General features: G+C 44.3%; 1 protein-coding gene and 1 long non-coding RNA gene across 2 annotated transcripts in view; one reads left to right on the top strand and one right to left on the bottom strand.

The window, feature by feature from the left end:
- FBXL13 (F-box and leucine rich repeat protein 13) overlaps positions 1-25,752 on the top strand; it is a 170,380-nt gene that overhangs the window by 111,402 nt on the left and 33,226 nt on the right. The window contains exons 13-17 of the mRNA XM_054017732.1: positions 7,680-7,778; positions 8,572-8,689; positions 8,857-9,019; positions 17,153-17,272; positions 18,880-19,006. Coding sequence (XP_053873707.1) covers positions 7,680-7,778; positions 8,572-8,689; positions 8,857-9,019; positions 17,153-17,272; positions 18,880-19,006 — 627 coding nt within the window. The remainder of the gene's footprint in view (positions 1-7,679; positions 7,779-8,571; positions 8,690-8,856; positions 9,020-17,152; positions 17,273-18,879; positions 19,007-25,752) is intronic.
- The window catches only part of LOC128831399 (uncharacterized), a 48,010-nt gene continuing 25,743 nt past the window's right edge, over positions 3,486-25,752 (bottom strand). Inside the window, exons 3-4 of the long non-coding RNA XR_008443792.1 lie at positions 11,066-11,143; positions 3,486-4,635 (exon numbers count right to left, since the gene is read on the bottom strand). This is a non-coding gene — a long non-coding RNA (uncharacterized LOC128831399). The remainder of the gene's footprint in view (positions 4,636-11,065; positions 11,144-25,752) is intronic.

Raw genomic sequence — 25,752 nt, 5'->3', positions numbered from 1 at the left:
TCCCCAGAAACTTTCTGCGAAGGCTTTCAGGGTACCTTCAGGAGAGCTTCATGGAGATGTCCTTGGAGGATTCCTGCTCCATCTCCAGACATGTTAACAGACTTTTCCATTAGCTGTCCTGGCCTTGAATGCATCCCAATTGTTCAGGCCAAATCAAACATTAAACACAATTGCTTTTAACTCCTGTAGTGTCATTGCAAATGTGCACTCACCAAAGATGCCTTCTCTACCTTCAGGGTCCGGGAACAATAGGCCCTGGGAGGGTATTGGCTCCAGGGTGAGGAAAAGGTCCTGGCTACCAGGGAGAACGGATTTTCCACTTGCCTGCTGCGCATTCTCCTCTCGTCCTCCTCTTCCTCATCCACAAAATCCTCATCCGTGTTGTGTGAGGCTTCCTCCTTGCAGGTGTCCACGGAGAGTGTTGGTAGGGTCTCCCCCTCGAATGGCATGCAGCTGATCAGAGAAGCGAGATATCTGGGTCTCTGACCTGGAACGACCGTTTGCTTCCTTTGTCTTTTGGTAGGCTTGCCTGAGCATCTTAATTTTCACAAGGCACTGCTGTGCATCCCCTGTGTAGCCTCTGTCCATCATGCCCTGTGCGATTTTGGCATATATATCAGCATTTATTCTGCTGGGTTGGAGTTCTGCCTGCCCAGATTCTTCTCCCCATACAGCAGTCAGATCCAGTGTCTCCCGTTTGCTCCATGCTGGACCTAATTTGCGATTTTGGGACTGTATGGTCACCTGTTCTACTGAGCTCACCACGCTGACCAAACAGGAAATGAAATTCAAAACTTCCCGGTGCTTTTCCTGTGTACATGGCTAGTGCTTCAGAGTTGAAAGTGCTGTCCAGAGTGGTCACATAGGAGCTGCATCTACACTATCCCATATTCAACCCAGGAAGGTCGCTTTTAGCGCTACTCCCCTCGTCGGGAAGGAGTACAGCAGTCGATTTTAAGAGCCCTTTAGGTTGGTGGAACGGGGTTGGTTGTGAAGACGCATTCATTATAAAATCGACCTAACGCGGCTAAATTCGACCTAATCTCGTAGTGTAGACCAGGGCTCAGAGAGCAAAACCCTTTAGGAAATCTCCCAGACTCTTCATTGCCCTTATGGAATCATGAGTGAGAGGACGATCTCATCACAGGTTTTTCTTTGCTATGTAGATGTACCCATGGAAGGCATGATTTATTCATTATGTATGACTTTAACTTTACCTTTATAGAATCTCATTAGGCTGAAAAAACAGCATAATTGGAAATTACATGAATTAATAAAGTACGGTTCAATTCCCTGCTCCACCACTGACTTTCTGTGTGATTTTGGGCAAGTCACTTAGCCTCTCCGTGCCTGAGTTCCCCATGTGTGAAAATGGTGATAATAGCACTGCCCTGCCTCACCAGTGTTGTGAGGATTAATATATTAAGAAGAATGTGAAGCACTTTGAGATCTACTGATGTAAAAGCTAGGTATTATTATCATCACTACTACAAATTCTTTTGAAGTTCTCTAATTTATAATGTCAGATGAACCAGTTCTCAGAAGACAGCACTTAAATTCAGAAAAAAATGAAAACATGTTTATTATGTTTTATGTTGTTCAAAAATATTTACTGGTATTTTAAAAATGGACTTGAGCCATAAAATTCTGATCTGGATTCCAAGCATTCCAGGGCTTGGGCTAGGTCCATAGTAGAGATAAGAGAAGGCTGTAAAATTCATACCAGGATTTAGATTTTGAAATACTCCCTCCTCTGAAGTGCTAGACGAACCACTATTTAGGTCTTTAAAGTGCCAAGTCAAACATCTCAAGCCTCTACAATTATAATAATGTGTTACACTAGTACTATATACAGATTCTTTACTTGTTTAATAGTTTGAATTGATACATTTTATGGTTCACTCAGTATGGAGGTACAAGCAATTCTGCAGTACTGGAACATACCTCTGGCTCTTACCGTACTGTTCTTCGAGTGCTTGCACATGTCCATTCCAATATAGGTTTGTGCACGCCCCAAGGACTGTCTCTGGAATTTTCTACTCTAGTGGTATCTGTCAGGTTGGCTCCAGCACAGTCTGGTGCAGTGTATTCATAGCACTGGTATAAAGGGCCCTGCCGACCCCGTTCCCCTTCATTTCCTTCTTACCGCCCAGGACAGTTGCTGGAACTCCTTTCATTGCTCAGGCAATTCCTCCTAGTGGCTTTTCCTGTTTTTTTAGCGTAAATAGTTACTGTAGTTTGGTAGTTAGTAGTTAGTTCAAATAGTTGAATAGTTTTAATAGATAGTTTTGGACGCCTCCGCTCTTTGTTAGCAAGGTTGTCCACCTTCCCAGAGCCAGGGCATGCCTCAGTCATTGGGCATCAAGCCTTGCACTTCCTGTGGCAAGTCAATGCCATTGAGTGACTTGCACTCAAGTTGTCTCACGTGCTTAGAAGAATCTCATAGGAAAGACTGCTGCCAGATTTGCAGGAACTTCAAACCCCGCACCAAGAAGGACCGGGAAGCAAGGTTGAAGGTCCTTCCCATGGAGGCAGCCCTAAGTCCCGCTTCAGAACCGTGCTTCTTGGACTTGGCACCAAGCACCTCAGCTTCAGTGCGGAGCTCTACTCCTATTGGTTGTGAGTCCTGGCACCGATCTTCATCTCTGGTGCCAAGAAGAAACATAGAAAGCAGCAGTAGAAGAGTCAATCTGTGGTGCCAAAGACAAGTAGGCATGGGGACCATGATAGAGTGAGACCTGCATTGGGCCACTCTTCCTCCCTGGCACTTCAACAACAGTTGTCTTCAGCTTCGGTACCTCCTCAAGTTCCGCTGATGCCAGCACAGGAAGCATCTTTTTCAGGTAGACAGCGTACAGGTCAGTTCTCAATACCGTTGACTGTGGAGGCATTTTCAGTGGCCAGGGACCGTGGACGGCTACAAGGGAGCGGCGCTGGGGGCACGCTGAGGCAGCTGCTGCACCTGCGGAGGGAGGAGGCCCATGGCAGTCCCCCACCCCAGCAGGTGACTCTGAGTCGACTGTGGGGTGGGGCTTATCCTGGCTGGACCTCTTGAGCAGCAGCCTGGGGCGGGCTTGGGTGATTGTTGGGCCGGGGAAGGAGGTCTCTCCCCTCCCCCAGAGCTCGCTGCTGTCGACGGGGAGAGGGCTGGGGGGAGTCCTCCTCTTTGACCTCCTGCCCCTACCCCGGGGCAGCCTGCTGCTGCACCTCAAACTCCTCATCCCCGGCCCAGCCCCCCGCCCCGCACCCCAACCCTGTGTGCCAACCCAGAGCTCATACCTAGCACCCCTCCTGCACCCAGCACCCCAAACCTCCTCCCGCACCCCCTCCTGCACCCAACCCCCTGTCCCAGCCCAGAGTCCGCACCCAAACTCTCTCCCAGAGCCTGCACCTCAAAACCCTCCTGCATCCAAACTCCCTTCCAGAGCCCGCACCCCCTCCTTCACCCCAAACCCCTGACCCAGTCCAGAGCCTGCACCCAGAACCCAAACTCCATCCCAGAGCCTGCACCCCTCCCAAACCCAAACTTCCTCCCAGAGCCTTAGGCAGATGTGTGTGTGGGGACTTGGACCCATTCTGGGCACCACCAAAAATTATACAAACCTGCTGCCTCTGGATTGTGATTCTACTGTTCAGCCAGTCAGCCACCCCACAGATCTTCACCAAATGCATGGTGGTGGTGGCGGCTTTCCTCAGAAAAAAGGGAGTTCATATATTCCCATACCTTGATGACTAGCTAGTCAGAAGTTGGTTGAGAGCTCAGGTGGAATCCGACATCCATCTCATCCAATTGACCTGTCTACTGATAATCGAACAGAAAGCTACCCTTGTCCCTGTCCAAAGGATAGAGTTCATTGGTGCAGTTCTTGACTCCTTGCAGACGAGGGCTCTACTTTTTGGAAGATCGTTTTTGGTCAATTACTGCCCAGATAAGGTCCCTCCAGGCTCACCCAATCACAACGGCACAAAAGTGTCTGAGCCTTCTGGGCCAGAAAGCTTCATGCAGATACATAGGGCAATATGCGAGGCTATGTCTCCAACCTCTGCAAGCTTGGTTGACCACGGAATACTCTCCCTTGCATCTTCGCCTGAACTTGGTGCTCACTGTTCCCACTCAGGTCCTTGATTCACTTATGTGGTGGCTGAATCCCTGCATAGTATATGCAGGGGTTCTCTTCTCGCAGCCTTAACCATCAATGTCACTAGTATCCAACACATCAGTCCTAGGCTGGGGAGCCCACTTAGGGTCCCTCTGGACTCAGGGCCTCTAGTCTCAAGAAGAGCTTTCCCTCCATATTAATGTCAGGGAGCTCAGGGCACTTAGCCTAGCCTGTCAGGCATTCCTACTTCACATTACAAACAAGATCATTTTGGTTCTGACAGACAACACAACAGCCATGTTCTACATCAACAGACAGGGTGGAGCACTCTCTTCCCTCTATATCAGGAAGCAATCCAGCTGTGGGAGCTTTGCATTGTACAGTCTACAAGCGTTCTACCTTCTGGGAATGCAGAACCAGCTGATGAATCAACTCAGCAAGTCTTTCTCCTCTCATCACAAGTGGTCTCTCCAATCGGACGTCACAAGGGGCATCTTCCAATGGTGGGGACTCCCCTTATAGACCTGTTTGCTACCTGAAACAACAGGAAATGACACCAGTTTTGCTCCCCGTAAGACCACAGCCCAGGGTCTCTAATAGACACATTCCTGTTGTCATGGACAAATTGACTGTATTATGCATTCCCTCCTACCCCGTTGATTCACAAGGTTCTGATGAAGATCAAGGGGGACTGAACACAGGTCATTCTCATGCTCTGGCATGGCCCAGACAACATTGGTTCACCACCCTCCTAGGCCTTTCGGTGGAGGCCCCACTACTGCTTCCGCTATACCTGGACCTGATCTCCCTAGACCACAGTTGACTGCTCCAACCAAACCTCAGCTCTCTCCATCTGACAGTCTGAAATCTCCATGGCTGAATCCTGAGAGCAAGCTTGCTTGGCGCAAGTCCGTAGAGTCCTACTAGGCAGTAGAAAACCCTCCTCCAAGGCCATCTACCTTGCAAAATGGAAATGATTCTTCATCTGGTCCTCCCAATGGGGAATTCCATCTATTTAGTCCTCACTACAGTTCATTTTGGAGTACCATTTGCTTCTGAAACAAAGTTTGGCCCTCTCTTCAGTCAAGATTCACCTTGCAGCCATCTCAGCCTTCCATCCCAAGGTTAACAACCAATCTGTTTTTTTGCACAAGATGGTTATGCATTTTGTTAAAGGCCTGGAGAGGGTATACCCCCCGGTAAGAGAACCTATTCCTCCCTGGGATCTAAACCTTATCCCGTCGAAGCTCACAGGTCCACTATTTGAGCCGTTAGCAATGTGGTCGTTGTTGAACCTCTCCTGAAAAGTGGCCTTCTTAGTGGCCATCACTTCAGCCAGAAGGGTTTCAGAGATCCAGGCCCTTATGTCGGAATGCCCATATATGATCTTCAAGGATAACGTACAGCTGCGTCCACACCCATTGTTCCTCCCTAAGGTGGTTTCACAATTCAACTGCAGTCAAGCAATCTTTCTGCTGGTATTCTACCCTAAGCCGCATGCAAACAGAGAGGAACAGTGCCTACACTCTTTGGATGTTACATGGGCTCTAGCTTTCTATGTACAAAGGACCAAACCATTCTGCAGATCAATTCAGCTGTTCATAGTGATAGCACAGAGAATGAAGGGCCTTTCCATCTTCACCCAGAAAATTTCATCCTGGATTACTTCATGCATTCAGGCATGTTATGAACTCCCAGGTGTCCTGCCTCCAGCTAACCTGGCTGCTCATTCCACAAGATTGCAGGCCTCCTCAGCCACCTTCCTAGTGCAAGTCCCTATTCAGGACATCTGCAGAGCAGCGACCTGGTCATCGGTGCACACATTCTCAATGCACTATGCCGGGGTGGCCAAATGGCAGCTCGTAAGCCAAATGCGACTCTTTTACAGTTAAAGTGTGGCTCGTGGAGCTCCCCAGGCCTCCTCGTTCTCCACCTACCAGATTGTGACGGGAGGCGGAGGGGGAGACTCAGGGATTCTGCTCTGCAGCAGGATGGTGTGGCTAGGGGCTTCCAGCAGGGAGAGGAGTCTAGGGCAGGGGAGGGCAAACTATGGCCCGCGGGCCAGATCCGGCCTGTCAGAGCTTTCAATCCAGCACCACGTCCCTGCGGCCTCTGGGGGTGGGGGGCAGAGGGCTCTGTGCGCTCCCCCCGCTTGCAGGCACACCCCCCCCCACCACAGTTCCCATTGGCCGGGAATGGGGAACCATGGCCAATGGGAGCTTTGGGGATGGTACCCACAGGCGAGGGCAGTGCGTGGCAGAGCCCCCTGCCCCACCCCACCCCCAAGAGCCACTGCCAGACATGCTGGCCACTTCTGGGAGCGGCGCAGGGCCAGAGCAGGCTGGGAGCCTGCCTTAGCCCCGCTGCGCGCTGCTGCCACCCCAGAGCCACTCTAAGTAAGTGGCGCCAGGCCGGAGCCTGCACCCCGAACCCGTCCTGCCCCCTGCACCCCAACCCCCTGCCCTGAGCCCCCTAACCCCCTGCCTTGAGCCCCCGCCACACCCCAACCCCCTGCCCCAAGCCCCCTCCCACACTCTGCACCCCCTCCTGCACCTCAACCCCCTGCCCTGAGCCTCCAATCCCCTGCCCTGAGCCCCCTGCCACACCCTGCACCTCTCCTGCACCCCAACCCCGTGCCCTGAGCCCCCTGCCGCACTCCGCACCCCTCGTGCACCCCTGCCCTGAGCCCCCTCCTGTACCCCAAACCCTTGCCATGAGCTTCTTCCTGCACACCGCCCCCCCCTCCCACATCCCGTACTCCCTCCCGCAACCCAACCCCCTGCCCCAGCCCTACATCCATGGTCCTGCATGCAATTTCCCCACCCAGATGTGGCCCTCAGGCCAAGAAGTTTGCCGACCCCTGGTCTAAGGGCTTCAGCCCCACGGGAGGTGCCTGCTGGGTCTCAGGGCTTCAGGCCCAGGGGAAGTGCCAGCTGAAGCCCCTAGCCCCACCACCCTGCCGCAGGGCAGAAGCCCCGAGCCCTGGAAGGTGCGCCCAGCTCTCGAACTTCTGAAGATTGTCATATGCGGCTTGGAAGGTCAGTAAGTTTTGCCACCCCTGCACTATGCCATCACCCAGCAAGCTAGAGATGATGCCAATTTCAGCCACACAGTCTTATAGCCAGTCTGTCTTTGAACTCCAAGCCCACCTCCTGTACAAATGTTTGTGAGTCACCTACATTGGAGTGGACATGTGCAACCACTCGAGGAAGAAAAAACAGTTACTAACCTTTCTTTAGCTGTTCTTCGAGATGTATTGCACATGTCCATGCCAAAACCCACCCTCCATCCCTTTTTATTTGAGTCAGTCGGTAAGAAGAAACTGAAGGGGAACAGGGTTGGCAGGGCCCTTTATACCAGCGCTATAAGCACAGCACCAGAGGGTGTCGGAGCCGACCCGATGGATACCACTAGGGAAAAAATTACAGCAAGTGCGCATATACCTACATTGGAATGGACATGTACAACACATTTTAAAGAACAACAATTACAGAAAGGTTAGTAACCATTTTTTCTTTGTTCTGTTTCCTGCAAGATGTAAATGCTTTATAAAACCCGATTTCTTTTTTTTTAAATCAGATCTCTGTTGATGGCTTCAGATATATTGCTAACAGCTGCAGTGGGATTAATCACTTGGTAATCAATGATATGCCAACTCTTACAGACAAATGTATTCAAGTAAGAAACTGAAAACAATCTTGCATTTAGGGGAAATTTCTGCCATTGAATACGTGTGTACTTTTCACAATGACTTCAAAGGAAGTTGTGCACATGCAATCTAATAGGAGAATTTCACCCTTTAAACACTTTTAACAAGAATATATTTTTTAAAACATCACCAAACAAATTGATCAATTTTATTCCAGACTAGATTTACAATTCCTTTTAACTCTTGATTACTCTCAGAAAGTTTCAACAGTTGTGCCATCTTTTCCCACCTGTGCATTGGCACAATCAAAGCATAATCTCCTAACATATAAATAAGACTTATTTGGCTTTATTTTGTATTTAAATCAAAGTTTAGCTGGCCATTAGTATAGAATATCAGGCCAATGTTGTGCCACTGATTTTTGCAGAGAACTTCCTGTTGACTTTAATGAAGAGTTCTGCATTAAAATCGAAGGTACAATAGGGCCACAGATATGGTAAAAAAATTTCAAGCTTCTGCAAATCTAATTGTTATACTAGATGCATACTCTTGCATTTCTGACCCCCAGCATACCTTGGGTCACTGATTTTTTCCCCGCTTATGTTTCAAATTATAATAAAAAATACAAGATTTTAAGTTCATTATCTGTACCATTGGTCACAGTTTAAAAGTTTAGTATTAAAATTGGGTTATAACTATAATGGAAGAAAACACAATGGTTATTATTAGATCAATTAACAAAATATTAGTTAGCTTTTGGCTATGTAACATACCACAGATGGGGATGTTCTGTTTCACCATCTTTTTTTGTTTTCTTTAAAGGCTTTAGTTGAAAAATGCCAACAGATTATGTCTGTTGTTTTTCTGGACTCTCCACATCTTTCTGATGTAGCTTTTAAAGCCCTTACTGAATGTAAACTTGTCAAGGTCAGAATTGAAGGTCAGTGACTTTACAGTATTTCAGCAGAATTATTAATTTATGCTTTTAGAATCTGATCTGGGTCATTTGAAAACAGTAGGAACATTTCAATTAATTTCAGTGGGGATTTGGATCAAGCCCTTAATGCATGGCTAATCTGTGATTTATGCCTTCATGTATTTCAACAGGAAATAACCGGATTACTGATCTAAGTTTCAAGTTGATGAGCAAATCTTGCCCACAAATCAAGCACATTTATATGACTGATTGCCAGAAGATTACAGATGTCAGTCTTAAGACAATTTCTCCGTTGAAGTATATTCTTGTATTGAATTTAGCAGACTGTGTAAGGTAATAAATTACATCCAGTTTTCTGTGATCTATTTATTTTAGTTAAATGATTTATATTCCTCTTAAGGTGAATTGCTTTCAGATTTAAATGCTCTGACTGTGCTAATAAATATATAATTAATTTATTTTACAAATGCATATTTGGTATACTTTTGTTCCAAATATACCAAATACGTACCAAATGCAAATACATTTTGTTCCCGTAGCATGTTTTGAAAAATACATTGGATATAAATACTCATTAATACCCAAATCTAGCAAAGCATTAAGCATGCGTGTAACTCTTAAGTACATGAGTAGTCCCAGGCATGTACTTAAGTGCTTTGCTGGATTCAGGCCATAGTGAGGATAGTACGAAACAGAATAGAATGTACAGTGGGACAGGGCAATTAGAGTTTAAGGATGTTTTATTAGCTTCTTGAAGATGAAGGTAATGTATTCGGACTAGGAAGTACTAGGACATAAACAAAACTACCTTCTTTTTCACAGTTATCAGCATAAAAGCAACAAGTTGCATTACTGCAGAAATATAGATTTGATGTAAAATCTGTTTTCAAATGTAAGTTTGTATTACGTCATTAGAAACAAAGCCAAATAACAAATAGATTATGGGCCAGATCCTGGCCCATGCTCCAGAACAGCACAAAAGAACCCTAAAACTGTCCCCATTCTAGGTTTTGTGGTGGAGTGGATGTGTCAAGAGGGATGAGCGCAAAAAATTATTTAAATCTTGGCAGTGGCCCATTAAATAGTGCCATGCAACTGGGTTGCTTACTTATCTTGAGATTTCTAGGGTCATCCTCATTTTAAGGGGGCTACATTCACAAGCAAAAGGATGGCAACACTCTCATGGTGTTGTTCATCATCCCATCCAGAATACAGTAAAGTTTCTCCCGAGGCTGTTGTTAATCTTCCTGATCCCATCCATCTGCTCTCACTGACACCCAGGATGTGTAAGCTGTAGCATCTCATCTCTCCTGTGACCTGAGCTAGCTTCCCTATTTTGTACATTGTCTGTACGTTCCGAAAAACAAGTTTGGTTTTTGTTTTGGTGTTGAGCGCGTCAGTCTTCATGCCAGTGGCTTCCTTTTGGCTTTCACCACTGGCAATTATATGGGTCATTGACTCCTGAAGGCAGGGGTGAAAGTAAAATGAAGCTCTTTCCAGTACGGGACCGCTCTGTTCCCCTCCCTCCCCCACAGAATGGGCAGGGCCTCGGGTGGAAGGGGCAGGGCTGGGGGGCAGCGTCCCCCACCCAGTCCATCTGAGCTCCCTGGCCCGTGCCGCCCGGGGCTCCAGAGGCGATTAAAGGGCCCGGGGCTCTAGCCGGCGCTGCCGCAGTAGTGGCAGCGGTGGTCGGAGCCCGAGGCCCTTTTAAATCACAGCCCTGGGGCAGCTACTTTTTACCTCCCCATCCCCTGTCGGCGGCTGGGGGGGGAGGGAGGGACAAAAGGGGCAGTGATGTTAAAGCACTGCTGCGGCAGCACTTTAACGTCACTGCCCCTTTTGCGTACCCCATCGGTGGCCCTGCCGGGTCGTCGCTGCCCCTTTTGTGCCCCCGCCATTGGCAGCCCTGCTGGTAGGAACCCAGCAGGGCTGTCAATGGGGGAGAGCAAAAGGGGCAACGACGACGTTAAAGCAGCCACCTTTTACCAGTACACCGTACCGGCCCGTACCGCCTTACTTTCACTCCTGCCTGAAGGCCATCACACACAGTAATGGTCGATTTCTCCACCGCTGTTTCCATAACATATTTTGTTTTTTTAGGGGACAGGGTTGTTAGCCCTGTGCCTACCCCCCAGCCTGGAGGACCAGAGTGTCTGTTTTTTCTGGCCCCTCCCCCACAGGCCAGTCCAGCATGGTTGAACCTGCCAGGAGCAAAAAGCCCCTGCCGACAGAGACTCGGGGGATCGTTAGAGCACACAAGCTGTCCTGCCATGACAAGGTATGGACACCAGAGGACAAAATCAACCACAATAAGACAGATATCATGACCTTTAATGTTGCCTCACCATCACCAGTACGGATAGAGGATCATGTTCTCACCAATGTAGAAATGTTCACATACTTGGGCAGCACCATCAGCCAGGATGGTGGAATAAGCCAGGACATCCAGAACAGAATCTGAAAAACCAGGAATACCTTCAGGAGCTTAAATACAGTCTAGAAATCATCAAAGTACAATGCCAAAACCAAACTCAAGATTTATCAGAGTTGCGTACTTTCAACAATTCTTTATAGTGCAGAATGCTGGGGAATGAGAAAGCATGACGTGTCCAAACTGTCTTTATTCCATACAACCTGCCTCAGAAAAATCCTCCGTATCTTTTGGCCCAGAACAATCTCAAACCAAGATATATTGACACAGTGCAGCCAAGAGGATCCGAGCACCATCATTGCCAGGAGGCGTTGGAGATGGATTGGCCATGTGGTTCAGATGGAAACTGATTCCATCAACAGAATAACAATAAGATGGACACCTGAAGGCAAGCGAAAATGAAGCCACCTGAAAACAACATGGCAAACAGCTGTGGAAACCGAGCTGAAAAACCTGGGGCACAGCTGGGGAACTATTGAAAGACTTGCCAGAAACAGACTGGAGTGGAGGAGCTTTATCGCTGCCCTAAACGCCAGAGGCATAATGGGAACATGATGATGATTCACAAGCAATTAAATCACTTTGGGGCTTGTTGATGCTGCATCACAATGTGATAACAATGCATGTAAATATAATTTATCTTGTGTTGAGATGTACCACTGAAGTGGCATGACATTATGGTGGTGGAGACAGCTGCCTGAATTTGCTTAACACTTAGATCACATCTACACTAGAAGGATTTACCAGTAACATTTTTACCTACATAGAGCTGTTGACATTGTAACGTTGCTGCTGTGTGTGCACATTTTGCTGGTGCTGCCTGTCTACACTGTGAGAAGTTGTATTGGCAAGACACACATTGCTGTGGGTAGGTTTCCCAATGTGCACTGCATGATCTAGCACACTGCCTTATGGAACATTTAGGATGTGCATTGTGGGATGTCAACATTCCTGTCAAGAAATCATATGGGAGCTTAGATTCAAGTTCCCACAATTTGCTCTACTCCAGTCTCCATCCCATAATCTCATATTTTTGTGCTGTATTTTTTAAAATTCCCACAATTATTTGCACTGATTTTCGATCTCTCTGCCATCTCACTGGCAGAAGCATAGATGGTGAACAGAATGCTGGAGTTCTTGTTTCTGTTGTAGTGATAGGGCACCTGGGCCTGATTCTTCTGTATTTGCAGCACCTCAGAATTACTACAGTGGCCAGGCATGCAGTCGTGAAAATGAGAAATTTGAGCAGGAGTGGATGCTGCAGACAGGGAATGAAAATCGCCAGGTACAGCAGACATTCACCAGCTGCACATGGTGGAGTAGTGCTTCCGGGCCTGTGAAATGAGCATTGAATTGAGGGATCACATTGTGATGCAAATCTGAGATACCTGTGGAAGTTTGTAATGCAGAAGGCCGCATTTTTGGAATTGTGTGCAGAACTTGTCCCAGCCCTCCAGCACAGAGACACCAAAACGAGAGCTGCTTTGATAGTGGGGAAACAGGTGGCAATCATGCTGTGGAAGCTAACAATACTGGATTGCTATCCATTTATAGACAATCAATTTCATGTTAGGAAGTCTGCAGTAGGGGCTGTTCTCATCCAGGTGTGGAATACCATTAAACATGTCCTGCTACACAAGATTGTGACTCTGGGCAATATGCAGTGAATAATAGATGGATTCAATGCTATGGGCTTCCCAAACTGCAATATGAGAGACATATCCTGATTCTGTCTTTCTTCTGAATATACAAACAGAAAGGAATACTTTTCCAGGTTATGCAGATACTGGTAGATCCCTGAGGATGTTTCACTGACATTAACGCTGGGCTGTCTGGCAAGGTGCATGATACTTGCATTTTCAGGAACACACGACTTTGATGACAAGTTGCATTCATAGAGATTTTTCCTGGACCAGCGCATTCACAGTGGTGTGATTGCAATCCCAACTGTGATTCTTTGGGGGTCCCAATCTATGGCTTATGAAACCACATGTTGGGCTCCTGGACAACAGTAAGAAAAGATATAACTATCCTCTGAGCTGGGTGCAAGATGATTGTTGAATGTGCGTCCGGTAGATTGAAAGGACGGTGGAGTTGTCTCATGACTACTGGATCTCAGCGAGCCAAATATTCCTGTTATTGCTGCATGGTGTGTGACTCACGTCATATTTGTGAGGCAAATGGGGAAACGTTACCAACAAGATGGAGGAGGGGAACTGGAAAATCTGTCTGATTTTGAACATCCAAACCCAGGGGCAATTACAAGAGCACACCAAAGTGCTGTAAAGTTGACGGAGGCTTTAAGAGCACGTTTTAGATAGTGTTCTGTAGTAAGCCAGTATGTTGCTTTGTGTTTATTTGTGTCACTTTGTGATTAAATTGTAGTTTGCTTGTATCTGAATTAGAAATGAAGTGAATAAATCCATGGTACGCCCACATCTTGAATACTGCATACAGATGTGGTCTCCTCATCTCAAAAAAGATATACTGGCATTAGAAAAGGTTCAGAGAAGGGCAAATAAAATGATTAGGGGTTTGGAACAGGTCCCATATGAGGAGAGATTAAAGAGGCTAGGACTTTTCAGGTTGGAAAAGAGGAGACTAAGTGGGGATATGATAGAGGTATATAAAATCATGAGTGATATGGAGAAAGTGGATAAGGAAAAGTTTCTTACTTGTTCCCATAATACAAGAACTAAGGGCCACCAAATGAAAGTATTGGGCAGCAGGTTTAAAACAAATAAAAGGAAGTTCTTCTTCACACAGTTCACAGTCAACTTGTGGAACTCCTTGCCTGAGGAGGTTGTGTAGGTTAGGACTATAACAGCGTTTAAAAGAGAACTGGATAAATTCATGTCGGTTAAGTCCGTTAATGGATATTAGCCAGGATGGGTAAGGAATGGTGTCCCTAGCCTCTGTTTGTCAGAGGGTGGAGATGGATGGCAGGAGAGAGATCACTTGATCATTGCCTGTTGGGTTCACTCCCTCTGGGGCACCTGGCATTGGCCACTGTCGGTAGACAGGATACTGGGTTAGATGGACCTTTGGTCTGACCCAGTATGGCCATTCTTATGTTCTTATGTTAATATACTGTTTGAATCTGGAGAGCGGATACTGGGTTGTGGGTCATATGGGGGTCCTATAAGACAAAATAAATCTTGATTTTCACAAACCAAACTTTACTGAACAATTATAAACCATAACACTTCTACAAAACCCCACTTAAAACCATTTTTTTAAAAAAAGGTGCTGAGCTTTCCTTTATGAATCACTTATCAGAGTAGGTTCACTCACTGGGGTTGAGTGGAAGGGATAGTGTGACACACTATGCTGGGAGACTGGGGGAGTCCTATGGGCCAGGCCCTGGAACCCTACAATTGTCCAAGCATTGCAATGGCTGCTGGGGTGCAAGTTTTTGGGAGATTTGTATCTATATATGCTGTCCCAGGAGCTGCATAATGTCTTGGTAGACTTCACTGTGCACCTCCTGGTCCTTCTACCTCTCCTCCAGCAAGTGCTTTCTCTATACTCCCTTGTTTTGTGGATCTTGAACCTGGAGCTCCTGAAGAGATCTGAGACCATGTCCTCCACTGACTGTTTTTTCCCCTTTTGATCAAAGTTAGTCTTTTCAACAGGTGTGTGAGTGGGGGTGCCTCTCAAGGATACCTTAGGCAAGGTCACTGATAAACAACAAGACAGACAGACATTGTTAGATTTAAAGGCTCGGCCTACAGAAAAAGATAAATGAGAAAATTCCCTAAAAAGTTCCCCTAAAAAATTCATAAAAATATGAACAGGGTCAGACTTTCCAGGCTGCTTGCATTAGGACAATTCAGCAGCTCCCAGTATGGTGAGTATATTGTGGGCACGTATCACAATATACTCCCCCCCAAAGCAGTGAGAGGGGGATGATCTACTGTGTCCTTGGTAATAAATATAGAGATAGTGCAGTAAATATTGCAACATTTATTACAGGCAATGGTGATTCTCGCTGAAAAAAATCACTCATGAAGTAGTCAAAGGCCAAGGGAAGGCAACTGCTCAAGGCAACACAAAGCCACTGGGCCCTTATGCTGCTGGCCTCTTCACAGTGATGGTGCTACCGGAATTCATTGCAGAGTGGCATCGGAAAGTTTCCTAAAGCAGGGAAAAACCAAAGCCACCCTTCCAAGAAATCTCAAGGCAAAACTTAAAAATAACTGCTTTAAAACTTTATCAAGATTGTGCCAGATGATAACAGGGAGATCTGTGGCAGGATCAACACAACACTCCAAAAATGGAGGAGAGTGGTTGCCGCTGCTTAGCCCTACAGGTCAATTCAAGGCCAAGCTCTCCAGAGCTAGCAACAAACTGTCTTTCTACACCTGGATCCAATTACAGCATGCAAATAATTTGTTTTGAGCTTGGACTCTTGGATTGGAAAACCAAAGCTCTGCATTTTTTTAAGTTTAAAATACATGTTTCCTGTATACTGTTAGCCATAGAAAATCAGGTAGTTTGAATGAGCAGTTCCTGGATTGCTTGCAAGAATTATTTGAAATTTTCTATGTGTTTTATTTGCATGCTCAGATTTCAGTATCAGTGTTTTTCTTTTTCTGCTTGCAATGCATTTATTTATGTTGCTCTCTTTTTTGCATATGACTGCCAGTGCATGTTGTTAAAATAAACCAGGTTCTTTGAAATGCAATTCCTTTGGTCCCTGCCCGTGCACTTTTGGATGCTATTTTGAGTGTGTGTAGGAGGATTTTTGCGGCGCGTGAACAATTTATTTTTTAAGCCATGAAACAAGTGGTAGCAGTGGGTTTTTCCTCCAGGCTCATCTGGGTTAGATTTGGCTTACACTCCTGAATCTCCGTGTTGTCTCCATCCTTCACATGCACCCTCCTCAACCAGTTCTTCATTGCTGGCTACTGCTGGGGTTCCTTCCTTCAGGTCTTGTGAGGTGTCCATGGTAATTTCTGGGGTGATGGTGGTGGTGTCCCCATCAAGCATGGCATCCAGCTCTGCATAGAAGTGGTAGATATGGGGGCCAGCCCCAGGTTTTTTATTGGTCTCCCTTGACTCTTGGTGCAACTGACACATTTCCTTCCCCTCCAGCAAGGGTGGCACATGAACCATTGACTGGGGAAGGTTAGCTCCCAGACTTGCCCTTTCCACCCGAGGCCACGCCCCTTCCATGCCCCCCCCCCGCCAGAGCCCAGAGGCCCCTCCCCACTGCAGCCACCGGTCCCCACCCCAGGCTAGCGCCCCCCCGCCAGCCCTGGAGCGCTGGTGGCGCAGCCGCAGCTCCCCTCCGTTCCAGAGCACTGGAAGGGCGGGCAGTGGTTGGCCACATCCCCTCCAAGTCCTGGAACGCCAGGAGGGCAGGCAGTGCACAGCCACAGCCTCCCCCCAGTCCCAGAACACCGGGATGGCAGGCAGCATGTGGCTGCAGCCCAAGCTGGGGCCACTGCACAGGGGACTGGAGCTGCTGCAATGTTCCTTCTCTTCACAGGCTGAGGAAATTCAGGACTTCTTTCCTGGATCAGGCAGCAGCTTGAGGTTTAGCTGGAGTTTTGTGGGGAACCATAACTATGTGGTCACAGAGGTGTGCTTGCCAATGGGGGCTAGCCAGAAGGGAGGCACTTCAAAAATATGCTTGGGTCTTTCAAAGTGGGGGGCGGGCCGAAGAGGGTCAGATTTCCGGTCTTTGTGACACCAGGGCAGCAAAGTTTAGAGTGGTCATTGTTTCTGGAATAGTGGCATTGTGGGACTGTTCCTGGAGGACTATTTTGCTGCTATAAGTAATGCAGTATCCACTTATATATTCTACCATTGCACCTGTGCCATTAGAGGGCTTCTTTTTCATAAGCCAAGCTATCAAATTTTTCCTCTGGCTACTTATTCAAATTTGGCTAAAATAAATGATGTTGGGCAACTATCAGTTTCAGTCACTGTTTATTTGTAATGCCGGTCATCAGATGCAAATTATATATTAAATCATGTGCATTATGAAAATATGTATGTGTGAATATGTTTTTGTATTTATATTTTAGAATCAGTGATGCAGGTTTACGATCATTTTTAGAAGGATCTTCAGGGACAAAGCTAAGAGAACTGAACTTGACTAACTGTATCCATGTCACTGATGCCTCCCTCATGAAAATAGCCCAAAGGTACTGTATTATTGTGCCACCAGTATTGATCTGGTGGTAATTAGCAATTATTCTCCTAAAATATTATTCTTTAGAAAATTTAATTTGGCAAGTTATAGGGCTCAACATAAATTCTGTAGCCTGTATTATACAGGAGGTCAGACTAATCTATTGGTACCTTCTGGCCTTCAAAATCTATGAAAATGATCGCTGTGATGGAGAGTTCATCTCTACTAATTCAAAAAACTTCTTAAAAGTTTGTTGCCAGGTGGCAGAGTTGTCTTTAATTGTAAGCATTTCAAAGCTACATTTTTTTAACTCAATAAATATGCATAACCATGGTTGCACAAACTAATGAGGAGGAGGAGGAGGAGGAGGGAGGAATGCTGGCTGTATATCTACCAAAAAGTCATCTTGCAGTTTCAGGAAAAGATGGCATAATGCAGGCCACTGTTAGTTACTCCTCTGAGCAGGAGCAACGTTCATGATTTGCCAGTGTTTGCTGCTAACAGTAGCATGCATGTTAGCATGTTGGGGGATGCCTGTGTCTTTTAGCTGGCAGACAAGACTCCTTTGAGGCCATGGAGTGTGGGCTAGGGCACTAGCTGGGTGTACCTCTACTGTTCTTTTGAGCACTAGAAGGGTTCCTATCTGCTGACTGTATACGAGGAAGAAGCTCTTCATACTTTTCTCTCTTGTAATGCACCTACCCACCAAAGAGGGGGTCTAGTACAACATAGTTTATTCAAAAAGAGATTTATTGGATTATTGTCATTTAATGTGTTTAAAATGTACAGAATTATTTTTCCAGAAAAAAACATGCATGAAATAGTAGATTTCATCCATAGTGTAGAATCAGGGTGAGCTAGGCCCAAAAGAACTGACATGTAGTTCTGATGTTCAAAATATAAGGAAAACTTGGCTACAGTGTTTAAGAATATATGTTTTGAAACAGATATTGTTGGTAGTTTAACCTTTTAATTGGATCAGTGTTTTTATTAAAAACCTACACTATGTAGAACAGTAAATATTCTGTAGAGTTTGGATATTTTGAGGCTATTATTACATAATCTTATGTCTTGATTACATGATCTTATTGCCACTGGCTGGAGTGGCTCATAACCTTGAATGCAGACTGTCATAAACAGGGCAGATGCCCCAAATTGGCAGTGTGTTCTATAATTAGATTTCACCTTCAAATATACTCTCTGTGTAATGTTTAGAACTGTGAGTAGCCCCATTGGACAAAATAGCTACTTATAGTACTGAGCACTATTCCTGGCAGTAAGAACTGGGCCCTATTTCTTACTTGGACGTGTAAGCAATGTCCTACAAGCTGATAAATTGCAGTCCAAGTTTCTGATGTTGGGTAGTGTTTGATTGCTGTTTGTTCTTCATATTTTGGTTGTAGTATTTGTTGGTTTCTAATTTTTGTAGCTCTTACATAATTTTGTATTTTTCAGTAAATCATGTACCCCCCCAAATCTTACTGAAACTCAGTGGGAGCTGGGTGCCTGATTTCTTAGGCTACCTTGAAAATCCCAGCCAATGGTATTACAAAAAATGTACATAACATAATACATTTCCATAATGAAGTGGAAAGCTCACATTTCTGTGTTTTAATTTAGGTGCCATAATCTGGCCTACCTGAATATGCGTTACTGTGAAAGCGTGACTGATGCTGGGATTGAGGCACTGGGAAACATGACCTCATTGATATCTATTGATATTTCTGGAACCACTGTCTCAGATATGGTAAAAACTCCATAAAAGAAAATCAATATGTTTCTTACCTAGATATTTTTCCTTAGTAATCCACACCCCCATTTAAAAAAAATCACAGAGATATTAAGTAGTGAAGTTACTATATCTTTAAAATATTCTGTAAAGCTTTGTAGACTATTTTGTACTGATGAATTTGATACATTTCAAAAACGGTTTCATAACTGCAGTAGTGTTTTAGATTAAGAAAGGGCAATGTAGTAATTGGGCTTTGTGAAGGGATCTCTGTGGGAGTTTGGAATTCAACCCCCTGACTTGCAGGCAAGCCATGGAGTTGCAATTCAAATCCTCCACATTCATTGTTCCATGCCATGCCTCTTTGCAGCTGCTATGCAGGAATCCTGGGCCATTGAATCCACATAATTGTGAACTCAGTGCCCCTGCCCCCAAACTGCCTTACATACTGCCTTACTAAGGGGCTGTGCGCAGTGACCTTCTCCCTTCAGCACCCATCCCTCTTTGACTCAGACCCTGGAGCATCCAGGGGAAGGCCAGGAGCTGGATGAGGAATATACACATTGCCCAGGGCCTGGAGGGAATTCTGCTGTAAAGGTAATACAGACCAGGGTTGAATTTCTCATTCTATAGCCCTTTTCCAGGGAGAATTAAGCTGTTTGCAAATCAGAATTTTCATCTTGTGGGAAATTCTAATACTGTAAAAATTCTTTTCATCCTGAATCAAGACAAAAAATTGAAATATTGAATTTTTTCATGGAATGGAAAGTTGCCAAAAAATTTCAATTTGGAACATTTCACTTTGACATTGCATATTGAAATGAAAAGTTTTGATATTCCCAAATCAAAATATTTCATTTTTGATTGTTGAACTGACTTAAAATGTTTTGTCTTAAGTTGCCAGGCTTCCCAGCCAGAGTGGGGTGTTTCCCAAGACACACATGATCAGATGATTTCTATGCTGCACTATGGTTGTTCAACCAGAGGGGGAAACTATGGTGCATCATGGGAGATGTAGTCCAGTCAGGGAGCTCAGCCCATGAAGGAGAATGGAGACACGAGGCATGCAAACTACAACTCCCAGGAGGCTTGGCTGCAGCTCAAACATACAGAGATTTATGTTGAACTGATCCAAAACAAAATGTTTCAATATGGTTTGGCAAATGGAAATGTTTTGACTCAGGTTGATTAAGCTTGAGGGAAAATCGAAAAAATTAGAGTAAAAAATTTCCAAAGGAAATTTTGAATGTGTGAAATCTGCATTTTCTATCAAAAACACATTTAGATAGAATTTGTAACAGCTCTAATAGAGAGGCCCTCTTACATTGTGCTCCAAGGTATAGCTGCTAGTGAAAGAAGCTCTGGCAAGATAGCTTCAAAGATGTCAAGTTGCCAGGAGCAGGAAACAACCATAGAGGGCCTTGGAGCCAAGTTAGACACGTGGGGCTTCCACACAGATGTTCATGGCTCTTGGCAGATTCTGCAAGATCCACAGTGCTAGGAGCCAGGTCATTTGCTCCTTCAATAGGAGTCCAAACCCTACTCTCCTGATAGAAAAGTTTGGAAGAAACTGTGAGAGAAACCTCTGCAGCAATTTCTTTCCCCTGGACTCCTTACTGTGTGTTTTAGTACAGGAGAATATGCTCTTCAGTGTTGACTCAGACCCTGTTTATGCAAACCTGTGAGCAAGAAAATCAGTGTTTGGCTCTAAAGCAGTATTTGTTCAAAAGCAATTAAAAACTCCTTAGCCTTGATGGAGGCCTAGAAAAGAAAAGAGTAACCCAAATAACAAGAGGTGGGGGGGAAACAAGGAGTTTTAATTTAATTTAAAATATAATTTAGCCACTGTTGGTATTTTTATAGTATATTTTGTGTGAGATTTGGAATTCTTGGAACTGTAAACTGTAAAGTTTTATAATGTAAGAATTTTCTTTTGATTTTCTCCTCTTTTTTGACCACAGTCAGACAGTTAAGATACTGTATGTTGCTTGCTTCTTATTCTCATTTACGTGCAGCAGAGCCCCATGCTGCAGGCAATCATCCAAACTCTGTTGCTGACACTACATTTTTCAGACATTCAGTTTTCCCTCCTCCCACAAGACAGATAAGTTAACCCTGAAATTTACCATTTATCATTGTATACAGTGTTATTGTAGCTGCATTGGTCCCAGGATATTAGAGAAACAAAGTGGGTGATGTAATATCTTTTATTAGACCAACTTCTGTTGATGAGACACAAGCTTTTGAGCTTACACAGGCCTCTTCTTGAGGTGCGGAAAATGTATTCAGGCCTTGTCTATACTGCCACTTTACAGTACTGAAACTTTCTCACTCGGGTGTGAACCCCCCCCCCCCCCCCCCCGAGCGATGCAAGTTTCAGCGCTGTAAAGTGGCAGTGTAGACAATGCACCAGTGCTGGGAGCCAGGGAGTGCTCCCCTCATGGGGGTGGGTTTTTTTACAGCTCTTTCCCAGCACTGGTGCCATGACTACACAGCCACAGCAGTGCTTTAACATTGCTAGTGAAGATATGCCCTCAGAGTGTCATGGCTAAATACAAGGTGGAACAGAATGTTTAGCATAAGTAGTTAACCCATATTTCAAGGGACCATTCAAGATGAAGTGGCCCGTTAACACCTCTCCAGTCATGGGGAGGGGAAGGAGAAGAAAAGCTGGTGAGGGAGGATTTAAATGAGTTATAGATTGTTGTAATAAGCCATAAATCCAGTGTCTCTATTCAGGCCATGATTTTTATTATCTAGCAAAGTTTTGAATTTAAGGTCCCAAGCTTGTCTTTTGAAGGTGTTGTGCAGGTTTCATTGGAGAATGAGGACTGAGAGGTCAGCTATAGAGTGATTGCTTTGTGAAAAGTGTTCACCCACAGGTGATACAGTATTTTTGTCTTTTATCATTTTTCTGTGTGAGTTTATTCTAGAGTGTAGTGATTGTCTGGTTTCACCCAGATAGTTGCTATTGGGGCATTGAATGCCATGGATGAGGTACATCACATTATATGATAGGCATGTGTAGGATCCATAGATCTTGAAAGGTGGGGTGTGGGAGAGCGTTGATCATCGTAGAAGTGGATGCTAGTGTGGGAACGTTCTAGAGAGAGTTCAGTGGATGGGCGGTGGTTGGTGAAGTTGTGGTAGAAATCTTTCTGGGAGTTTAAGTCATCTGTCCAGAGGATGAAAATAACATCAATGTATGTCAGGTATATCATTAGTTTTGAGGTGCCTTTGTCCAGAAGTTCTTCTTCATAGTGGCCAATGAAGAGGTTGCCATATTGGGGAGCCATTCTAGTACCCATGGCTGTTCCCATGGTTTGGACAACATGTTTGTTATTGGATTTAAGATTGTTATGGCTGAGAATGAAGTGGATGAGTTTGGCAATATGTTTAGGATGGATATCGTCTGTGGGTGAACACTTTTCACAAAGTGTTTATGCTATATCTGACGTCTTAGTCCTCATCCTCAAAATAAACCTGCACAACACCTTCAAAAGATGAGCCTGGGAGCTTAAATTCATAACTTTCCTAGATACTAAAAATCATGGACTGACTAGAGACACTGGATTTATGGCTTATTACAACACTCTACTTAACTCTCCCTCTTTCCCTCCTATGACTGGCGAGGTGTCAATGGGCCATTTCACCTTGAATGGTCTCTTGAACTATGTATTCATTATGCTAAACATTCTGTTCCACCTTGTATTTAGCTGTGACACTGAGTACTTTTCCCAGACCCGAAGAAGAGCTGTGTGTAAGCTTGAAAGTTTGTCTCTCTCACCAACAGAAGTTGGGCTAATAAAATATATTGCCTCACCCATCTTGTCATTCATCATTGTAGTAATTTCTGAACTAACTGCTTGCAGTGGCCATTACACTGTCATTCTCTGTGCTATATACTGAACCCAGAGTATACATCATATCCTTACATCTTGAGACATGATCTGAAAAGTCATCTAACAACTTTTTGTTTAATTTGTGTGTGCTTTGAGTTTTTGATGAAAGAAGGATTAATTTAAACTTATTTTATACACTTTTTATAGTAATATAAATGAAGTTCAAACAAGATAGATATGTACACTTTTAATTTAGACTTTTTAAGTACTGTGTAGAAGTTAGTTTTGAATACTGTAGTAAAGAACATCAGGTTTCAAGCCCAATGGATCCAACACCATTAAATGGTGCTATTTAGGAGAAACCATGAGGGCCAAATTCTTTTCTGCACTCTGTACAACAAATCTCTATTGCATATTCTTCAAGTATTCTGTCAGAGGGAGTTGAGTAGGCGTGAAACATGCCTAATATGCAACATGGATTTGCACTTCAGAAGAGAATTTTGTTTTAAATTTGGGGCCTGAGCCATTAGCTGTCCTAATGATGGAGGTTAGAATTGCTGCACTGCATACATACATAATATATTTTGTATAGTGGTCAAAAATCATATGCAATCTCTGAAAATTTTTTGATTGGATTACTGGGCTGAGATATCATAAATAGGAGCCTAAATTCAAACTCCTACTGCCATATTTAGCGATCTGCCTGGTTTTCAAAACTGGCAACACACAACAGCTTCCATTGCCTAAATATAGATCTAGGAGCATAATTTTGAGAGAGAAAAAATTGCCATTCTGGATAAAGAGGACACTTGACATGTTGCTTGTATGGAAAAATTTGCTGACACTTGGAATTAGATTTAACAAAAGACCCATTTTTTATAGAAGAATATTTCAGGAGCCCCATTGGACCCACTGTAATGAATATTGTAGTGCTCATAGCAAATTCATTTCCACTCTGTCCCATGCCTGGGACAGTTTTAGAATCATTGCCATGTGGTGCTTGAAGAGGCTAAGCTTCCTTTCTAAGCTTTTCTTTCAAGATGTTAGGCCAGTTAGTCAAAACAAGGGTGCCAATGGAAATACAACAAAAATTAATATTGTAAATATTCAAGCAGCAGTATTATTCTTAGCCTATGTATTCGTATTATATGCAGGGAAAAATACTTAATTTGTTAGATATCTCAGCAAGTAAATTCATGAATAGGGCCCTGATTCCACACATGCTTACGGTTTCACTCTTGCTTAAGTATCTTGCTGAATCAGGGCCCAAGATTCGTGATGAACAAAACCAAGCCGGTTCCCATTAAGAAGACATGGGATTTATGAATGCAAGAAGCTGATATGATGCCTTTTTCTGTTCTTGATTTGTTATATTTCATAATGATATCGTGGCACCATTACTATGGAACTTATCTTAATTTGCTCATTAGGTTTCAGACTGTTGCTCTCACTCACCTGAGGCCCAACTGTGTTACTCTTGGTCACAATGTTGAGTACTTACGAGAGTAGTCCAGTTGGGACCACCTGCATGAGTAAGTACTCACTAACATGAATAAGGACAGCACAGTTGGGTCCATTGAAATCAATAGAACTACTTTTGAAGTTCTAGTTAGCCTGAGACAGAATGACAGAACCTGGCCCCAGATAATTTTGTGATTAAAAACTTAACTGAAAAAATTGAGATTTCCTGATGGGTTACTACAGTTGTGATTCTAAAAAGCAGATAGGAGGAATTTCTATTCCCTGTACATATTATGTTTTTGTGAGCCTGATCCTGCAAGCCCTTGCTTTCTCATGGGGCCTAATCCAATGCTCAGTTAAGTCAATAGGAGTCTTTCCATTGACTTCAGTGGATATTGGATCAGGCCCATAGTGTTTACTCTTCCCCATAGAGCCATTGACTTCAGTGGAACTGAGTGCAGGAATGAAGGTTTGCAGGATCAGGCACCAAACTGGTAACATCAAAAAATATTGTTAATGTCAAAGGAAAATGTGAATGTATTCACTTATTTTCATTTAATAGAAGACCATCAAGGTTAATACTGTTTAAGACACTTTCCAATCAGTTACAGTGTATGTTACTTTTGGGAAATTGTTTTTTTCCCCTTTTACAAGACTTAAAACGTGCTATGATGGTAGCAAAGAAGTACCCAATACGCACATTTTCAAGCAATTTCCTGTCTGCAATATTTCCAAAGTACATCTGCTGTACTTTAAAAATGTAAATCCCTTCATTTCTGTTACTCCTGCCTTCCCTCCATGGAAGATGGGATCCAGTGTTATGTCTATGCTACCCTTTTATTGCCTTGATACACAGGTCATAACTACACTTAATGGAAACATAAGCTATAGCCTAACATTCTTGTGTCTGCTGTTTTCATTAAAAAGGATATAAGGATTTTTGATCTGTCTAGGAACAAGCAAGTTTCAGACATATCTCAGCCCAAAGACATACAGTACAATCTTCTGAAAATAATGGGATATGAGCAAGGACATAGCCTATATTCTAATACCTCTCAGATGTATTTTATTGAAGGGAATCTTTCTCTTTTCAGTTTTACATTTCAGAATACATTTCCTTATTTATTAATAATCAAAATGGCTTTGATAAATAACACGTATTAAAAAGTCACAAGAATGTTTTTATAACAAAAATATTGTTGTTCTTCCCCTCATACTCCAAAATGGTTGCTCAAAATTTCTCCAAAAAGTAGTTTCGGGCTGCAAGCAAGTCTGAGAAATTTCAGCCTAAAGATTAAAGTTTTGGAATGTTCTTCTTTGAGTGTTTGCAGACATGTATTCCACTCAGGTGTGTGTGGGCTGAAGCTGGAGAACACTGCTGAGCAGTACCCATCAGGGCAGCGCTTGTGCCCTCTGTCTCTTGTAGCCCCTCCCATGGCTATATAAGGGCCATGCTGGTCC

The sequence above is a fragment of the Malaclemys terrapin genome, chromosome 1, assembly GCF_027887155.1.
Source record: "Malaclemys terrapin pileata isolate rMalTer1 chromosome 1, rMalTer1.hap1, whole genome shotgun sequence".
Classification (NCBI taxonomy): domain Eukaryota; kingdom Metazoa; phylum Chordata; order Testudines; family Emydidae; genus Malaclemys; species Malaclemys terrapin.
This window is presented reverse-complemented; position numbering and strand designations above follow the sequence as displayed.